Consider the following 8,518-nt stretch of genomic DNA (forward strand, 5'->3'; position numbering starts at 1 on the left):
TCTTTTTCCATATATAACTGAAGACTAATAGTTATATTATTAAAGATAAATATAGTGTATTTTAGACTCTTTGACTAAGTATAACCTTAAATTATAAGGAAGTTATGAAAGAAGACTATGAGGAGAAAGACATATGGGACAAGGACTCAAAGTAATGGAATTACACTCTATATCCCTATGTATAATTGTCATTAAAAAAGTGGACAATGAAAGGGATATCTCTTTATATATTGTTATAAATCTTTAAATATAAATTAATGAAATAAAATAAAATACAATACAAGAGTATAATTTGTTAAAATAAGTAAATATCAAAAGAGGGTATTCCCTTTGTATATTATTTTCAAAAAGAAAACACATCTTTTTCTTAAAATGCATGGAATGAAACAATAACTTTTTATAGTGATTAAAACAAAATTGTGAAATACTTTGAGACAAAATATATTTTTATTTATTTATTTGACTAATTTATTTTTTAAATATTATTTACTTTTATTTATTTATAAACATAAAAATTTAAATTAATATTAATTGTGATTTTTATTATATTTTTATTTTTACTTAATTCTTAAGTATTTTCAATACCAAAAAAAAAAACATTAACTATTTAGTTCACTTACCATAAATAAGAGAAAAAAATAATACTACATTTCCTATTATGAAGTTAATAATTTTAACATAAAGAAAATGTTAATTATTCTTCTTCATATATATGTATTATCCCTTAAATTGATTGATTAATGAAAAGAAATAGAAATACTAAATATTTACTATTAGATGAAATATACAAAATATGTGTCATATATTCTTTGGAAACTTTAACTGTATTAAGGTTATCTCTCTCAAAATCATTCTTTTATCAAATCTAAAATTTTGAAGTTTGAAAACCAACTAGAGTATCAATCAAATCAACTTAACATTAGTAAAATATTATTTGTTTAATAATATTTTAATACACTAAACATAATTTTAATAAAATGTAATTTTTCACTTATCAACTATTATAACTTTTTGGTGTAAAAAAAGTAATATAACTTTTAAGATACCCTTTAGAATGGCCCAGCTAGTTTTAAATAAAAATCGAATATGGCACTATTCTGAAGAGAGCATTGTAAACGCAGATCTGTTCAGATTTTTGGTATCATAGGTAATATAGGTTTTCATTTTTATTTTTAATTTTACAACAATAGGGGACATAGGTTATATAACTTACATGCGCGTGTGTATATATTAATTTAACTACTCAGAAGCATAGAGTAAAAAGCATCAATTGAACCATGGCTACGCTGATTGCTCCTTCCAACCACTCTCCTGTGGAAGATGCTGAATCTATCCGAAAGGCTGTCAAAGGTCACATGATCCAACTTCTCATTTCCTTTAATTTTCTAACATTCATTTAAGCATATATTGCTAGTCCATGATCAAATTTTCAATCCTTCATTCGAACATAACAATCATTTCTCAGTGCAAAACATTGGTTTTTCCCCATATACAACACTAACAATTTGTTAGAAACTTAGAATATCTCATTAGTATGGCATATTTGTTTTTAAGGGGGTGATTTATCTATCTCTATAAAATTATTACAAGTATTGTTAGTGATATTTTTCTATCAAAGTTAGAGTAATATGCATTGACATATAATAAGATATCTTATTGTGCAAATTTTTAAAGTAAAATTCTAATTCTAATTCCGACTAGAGAATAACATCACCTATGATATTGTTCATATTACATGAAATTTTTATCCTTGACTAAGTTTTCAAAAACTTTGTAGCTTGGGGAGCTGATGGAAAAGCCATTATATCAATACTAGGCCATAGAAATGCTACCCAAAGGACCCAAATCAGAGAAGCATACCACAATCTCTTCCAAGAGGACCTCATCAAACGCCTTGAATTTGAGCTCTCTGGTGACTTTGAAGTACACAAAATTGGCAATAACAATTTCAAAAGTTTTGGATGCTTTTATTATTGATTCACTAATGAATTATTGTGTGGGGTTGTACCAAACAGAGAGCCATGTACCGTTGGATATGGGAACCTGCAGAACGTGAGGCTTTGTTGGCCAATTTAGCTCTCAAGAGTGCTGACAAAAACTACCAAGTGATAGTGGAAATTTCCTGTGTCCTTTCACCTGAAGAGCTTTTTGTTGTGAGGTGTGCCTACCACAACAGATACAAGCGTTCCTTGGAGGAAGATGTGGCTGCTAATACCACTGGCCATCTTGGCCGGGCAAGTCATATAATTCAACAAAATTTAGATATAGTTCTTTAAATATGCCATGTTGATATTGTTCTTCGATCAGAATTGAAGTTTCATATGATTAATCTAGATTGACTTTTAATAATACAAGCTTTTATTATACTAATTGATGAGATGAAATTCTAACTTTTGATATACAAACATAAAAATACTTGAAGGAAATAATTCATGTATGTTTTTTCCTGCATAATTTTGTACATTTATTTAGACTAGCTATGGCATTTGAAGAGAATGAAGTGAAGAGAGAATTGCTTAAGGGGTAGTTATTCTTGATCTAATTAGTACTTGATCAATATTTTTCCAGCTATTGGTGGGGTTGGTGAGCTCATTTAGGTATGGTGGCAGTGAAATTAATGCAAAATTGGCAGAATCTGAAGCTGATGCTCTTCATGAGGCTATCAAAAACAAGAACAAAGGTAATGGAGAAATTATTAGGATCCTTACTACTAGGAGCAAGACCCAACTTGTTGCTACTTTCAACCACTACAGGGATGATCATGGCATTGCCATCACTAAGGTACAACAACAAAGTCTTTTTATTTTAATCTCCCTTGCGCTATTGTAATTGTTACTGATATGAAAGATTTTTGTACACATTGAATAAGGGATTTCTTGCTATAGAACTTCTTTCTTTGCTTTCATACTTCCCCATAGCTTTTAAAAATACATTTTTCACTCTAAATTGTTTTTCCAAATATTTAACTTTAAACAAAAAAAGTATAGGCCTCATGCAGGACAAAATTAATTAAGCAACAATTAGTTTTCTTAACTTCTTGTTCCTTTACAGAAATTGTCCGATGAAGGGTCTGATGAGTTTCATAAGGCAGCCAATTTAGCCATTAGCTGCATCAATGATCATAAGAAGTATTATGAGAAGGTGAAAATCTTGCATACTTTCACTTTAACTTTGACCCTTAATTAGAAAATCAATCTCTTTGAACATGACATGGGATGCAAGAATTTTAACCCTGAATCCATTGAGTATAGGTTCTTCACAATGCCATGGAAAGTGTTGGAACTGATGAGGAAGCACTGACACGTGTGATTGTGACAAGGGCTGAGAAGGACCTGAAGGAGATCAAAGAGGTCTATTACAAGAGAAACAGTGTTCATCTTGAGCATGCAGTGGCCAAGGAAACTTCTGGAGACTACAAGAAGTTCCTCCTTACTTTGATGGGGAAAGAAGACTAAGAACCTGTCACAATATAAACATTTTTAAAAAAATTCTATTCAAAAAATACTCTTTATTATTATAGAAAAATTTTCAAAAACGCTTTTAATTTATATATAAACATAAACATGTTCTAACTTAATTACTTATTTTAAGGATATATGTAACTGATTTCATAGAGTCCCTTTTCAGAGTTCAACTTTTGTTATCTTTGTTGTGTGAGGCAACTTGAACATCTCAATTAATGATGAAAGTTCTTCATTCAATAAGAATAATCGCGGGTTTGAATCATGGTTAAAAATTGTGGTATGCAATTGTAGCTGTAACATTGTTGTTTGCAAGGTCTTTGCAATCTCATTACGACCTCGTATTTACCGGTAATTGCAAAGAAATTTTGACGATAACTACATATTATAAGCATGGTTGATATCAAATCAAGCCATATTCAGTATCAGCAAGGTCAATAATACAAATCAAGCCAACAAAATAACGACTGTTGCAATTAAATTTCTAGAGTGAAAATACTTGGGTTCAATTTTATGAATGTGAACCCAATTATATATATAGAATTGCATACTCCCACTTATCTAGTAATATTATTAATTGATATAAGATTTTCGATACATATTTTTTGCATTAAAAATTGAACATTTCGAATGTTTAATTTAGGGTGTAAATAATCTAATAATGATTCGAAAGTTGGTAATTTAATAAGACTAACAACAATTATTATCTTAAGTTTTGATACAGTATTGAGAATAAAAATTTGAATTTAATTCAATCATATATATATATATATATATGAAGAGGGATCTTTTTATTGTAAGAGTAAGTTTACCTAAACTTACTCCATTTAATAACTCATGTTTTACATCAAATTTTAATGATCCAACCGTTCAATTTAAAGTTCTTAATGCATAGATCAAATCTGCAAGTTTTTAGAAAATTTAAAAATCATTTAATACTTCATTTCATTGATTCAAATTAACGGATAATCATAAAATCATTTTATACATTAATTTGGATTAATGAAATGAAGTATCAAATAATTTTCAAATTTTTTAAAAAAATCACAGATTTGATCTATGCATTAAAAACTTTAAATTGAATGGTTGGATCGATGAAATTTGATGTAGAACATGAGTTATTGAACGAAGTAAGTCTAAGTAGACTTATACCTAGAATAAAAGGATTTCTCCTATATTTTATTTATATATATATATATATATATATATATATATATTATTTTGGTCTTTTTTTATCAATAATAACTTGATAGTAAATGAATATTTGATGGATTCAACAACAATAATATAATTATTAACAAAAAAGTTTTAATATCATATTAAAAATATTAATTTATGTTTAACTTAATTCTATAAAATAAATTTGTAAAATGAGAAATGTTCTACTTGTGTATATTATTTTGACTTAGCATGTGTTTACATTAGAGTTGAGACGTGAAATTTTTTTCACATTTAACTAGAAACAATGAATGGGAGTTTCCACATAAATTTACATGTAAAGATGAAGAGAAAAGAAAAAATTACGTTTAAAAATAAAAATCAAACACGTACTTAATCTCTAACATTAATCATTCAAGAAAAAAATCATATTAAAAATCATAGTCCTGGTGGTTTACTTGCTCTTAACTACCATAGATGTATGTTTCTGCACATATATTGAAGTTGTTGTAGATTATTACACGGAAACTAAAACCATTTTATTCAACAAAAAAAAAAACTATTCGCGATGACATATACGTGTCTTTTTCTAAATCAACTTTTTTTAGGTATTTTCCCTGAGTTTAATACTCATGATCGTTGATCGGATAATAGTGAGAAAAAAAAATATTATTAGCAAATAAATCGTTTATTCTTTCCACTGTTTTTTCTCCCCTTGATGATCTTAAGTGGGGGAGTATCCAAAGAAATTGAAAACAGAATAGTTGAAATTTCTTTCAATTTAAAATACCTGTACATAAATTCAAAGAGGCCCTTTTATTTATATTTTCTGTTTACATTGATTTATTAGAAAATTCCAATTTGTTGAGAAGGAAAAAGTTTCTAGTAGATAATCGATGTAAGCCGATTGAGATTATTATGATCACGACAATGGATGCGACATCCTGAAAAATAAAATGAATTGACGAATAGGGTTTTTAGGCGGTAATTTCAAAGAATCATGCATATGCTTTTCAATTGAAACTCTAGGAGAGTAACTTATGTACTTCACTATTTTGTTATTATCCATTAGGAGAGTAGCATGTTGCTGAGGTGACATAGGTTATATAACTTATATGCGCGTGTGTATATATTAATTTAACTACTCAGAAGCATAGAGTAAAAAGCATCAATTGAACCATGGCTACGCTGATTGCTCTTTCCAACCACTTTCCTGTGGAAGATGCTGAATCTATCCGAAAGGCTGTCAAAGGTCACATGATCCAACTTCTCATTTCCTTTAATTTTCTAACATTCATTTAAGCATATATTGCTAGTCCATGATCAAATTTTCAATCCTTCATTCACACATAACAATCATTTATCAGTGTAAAACATTGGCTTTTCCCCATATACAACACTAACAATTTGTTAGAAACTCAGAATAGCTCATTAGTATGGCATATTTGTTTCTAAGGGGTGATTTATCTATCTCTATAAAATTATTGTAAGTACTATAAGTGATATTCTTCTATCAAAGTTAGAGTAATATGCATTGACATATAATAAGATATCTTATTGTGCAAATTTTTAAAGTAAAATTCTAATTCCGACTAGAGAATAACATCACCTATGATATTGTTCATATTACATGAAATTTTTATCCTTGACTAAGTTTTCAAAAACTTTGTAGGTTGGGGAGCTGATGGAAAAGCCATTATATCAATACTAGGCCATAGAAATGCTACCCAAAGGACCCAAATCAGAGAAGCATATCACAATCTCTTCCAAGAGGACCTCATCAAACGCCTTGAATCTGAGCTCTCTGGTGACTTTGAAGTACACAAAATTGGCAATAACAATTTCAAAAGTTTTGGATGCTTTTATTATTGATTCACTAATGAATTATTGTGTGGGGTTGTATCAAACAGAGAGCCATGTACCGTTGGATATGGGAACCTGCAGAACGTGAGGCTTTGTTGGCCAATTTAGCTCTCAAGAGTGCTGACAAAAACTACCAAGTGATAGTGGAAATTTCCTGTGTCCTTTCACCTGAAGAGCTTTTTGTTGTGAGGCGTGCCTACCACAACAGATACAAGCGTTCCTTGGAGGAAGATGTGGCTGCTAATACCACTGGCCATCTTGGCCGGGCAAGTCATATAATTCAACAAAATTTAGATATAGTTCTTTAAATAGGCCATGTTGATATTGTTCTTCGATCATAATTGAAGTTTCATATGAGTAATCTAGATTGACTTTTAATACAAGCTTTTATTATACTAATTGATGAGATGAAATTCTAACTTTTTGATAAACAAACATAAAAATACTTGAAGGAAATAATTCATGTATGTTTTTTCCTGCATAATTTTGTACATTTATTTAGACTAGCTATGGCATTTGAAGAGAGAATTTCTTAAGGGGTGGTTATTCTTGATCTAATTAGTATTTGGTCAATTTCTTTTGCAGCTATTGGTAGGGTTGGTGAGCTCATTTAGGTATGGTGGCAGTGAAATTAATGCAAAATTGGCAGAATCTGAAGCTGATGCTCTTCATGAGGCTATCAAAAACAAGAACAAAGGTAATGGAGAAATTATTAGGATCCTTACTACTAGGAGCAAGACCCAACTTGTTGCTACTTTCAACCGCTACAGGGATGATCATGGCATTGCCATCACTAAGGTACAACAACAAAGTCTTTTTATTTTAATCTCCCTTGTGCTATTGTAATTGTTACTAATATGAAAGATTTTTGTTCACATTGAATAAGGGATTTCTTGCTATAGAACTTCCTTTTTTGCTTTCATACTTCCCCATACCTTTTAAAAATACATTTTTCACTCTAAATTGTTTTTCCAAATATTTAACTTTAAACAAAAAAAGTATAGGCCTCATGCAGGACAAAATTAATTAAGCAACAATTAGTTTTCTTAACTTGTTGTTCCTTTACAGAAATTGTCCGATGAAGGGTCTGATGAGTTTCATAAGGCAGCCAATTTAGCCATTAGCTGCATCAATGATCATAAGAAGTATTATGAGAAGGTGAAAATCTTGCATACTTTCACTTTAAGTTTGACCCTTAATTAGAAAATCAATCTCTTTGAACATGACATGGGATGCAAGAATTTTAACCATGAATCCACCGAGTATAGGTTCTTCGCAATGCCATGGAAAGTGTTGGAACTGATGAGGAAGCACTGACACGTGTGATTGTGACAAGGGCTGAGAAGGACCTGAAGGAGATCAAAGAGGTCTATTACAAGAGAAACAATGTTCATCTTGAGCATGCAGTGGCCAAGGAAACTTCTGGAGACTACAAGAAGTTCCTCCTTACTTTGATGGGGAAAGAAGACTAAGAACCTGTCACAATATAAACATTTTTAAAAAAAATTCTATTTAAAAATACTCTTTATTATTATAGAAAAATTTTCAAAAACGCTTTTAATTTATATATAAACATAAACATGTTCTAACTTAATTACTTATTTTAAGGATATATGTAACTGATTTCATAGAGTCCCTTTTTAGAGTCCAACTTTTGTTATCTTTGTTGTGTGAGGCAACTTGAACATCTCAATTAATGATGAAAGTTCTTCATTCAATAAGAATAATCGCGGGTTTGAATCATGGTTAAAAATTGTGGTATGCAATTGTAGCTGTAACATTGTTGTTTGCAAGGTCTTTGCAATCTCATTACGACCTTGTATTTATCGGTAATTGCAAAGAAATTTTGACGATATCTACATATTATAAGCATGGTTGATATCAAATCAAGCCATATTCAGTATCAGCAAGGTCAATAATACAAATCAAGCTAACAAAATAACGACCGTTGCAATTAAATTTCTAGAGTGAAAATACTTGGGTTCAATTTTATGAATGTGAACCCAATTATATATATAGAATTGCATACTCCCACT

The 8,518-nt window shown here is 29.8% G+C and overlaps 2 protein-coding genes across 2 annotated transcripts; both read left to right on the plus strand.

The window, feature by feature from the left end:
* The first annotated feature begins 1,277 nt into the window (after positions 1-1,277).
* On the plus strand, positions 1,278-3,455 carry LOC109806730 (annexin-like protein RJ4). The gene is made up of 6 exons (XM_083064696.1): positions 1,278-1,350; positions 1,778-1,923; positions 2,016-2,234; positions 2,569-2,781; positions 3,052-3,141; positions 3,252-3,455. The coding sequence occupies exons 1-6, from the start codon at positions 1,278-1,280 to the stop codon at positions 3,453-3,455; spliced, it is 945 nt and encodes a 314-aa protein (XP_082920822.1).
* A 2,141-nt stretch (positions 3,456-5,596) lies between these two features.
* Positions 5,597-8,518, plus strand: LOC145952787 (annexin-like protein RJ4). The gene is made up of 6 exons (XM_083065778.1): positions 5,597-5,871; positions 6,292-6,437; positions 6,530-6,748; positions 7,068-7,280; positions 7,551-7,640; positions 7,751-8,518. The coding sequence occupies exons 1-6, from the start codon at positions 5,799-5,801 to the stop codon at positions 7,952-7,954; spliced, it is 945 nt and encodes a 314-aa protein (XP_082921904.1). The 5' UTR covers positions 5,597-5,798; the 3' UTR covers positions 7,955-8,518.

The sequence above is a fragment of the Cajanus cajan genome, chromosome 10 (assembly GCF_000230855.2).
Source record: "Cajanus cajan strain Asha chromosome 10, NIPB_CcT2T_4, whole genome shotgun sequence".
Taxonomy (NCBI): Eukaryota; Viridiplantae; Streptophyta; class Magnoliopsida; order Fabales; family Fabaceae; genus Cajanus; species Cajanus cajan.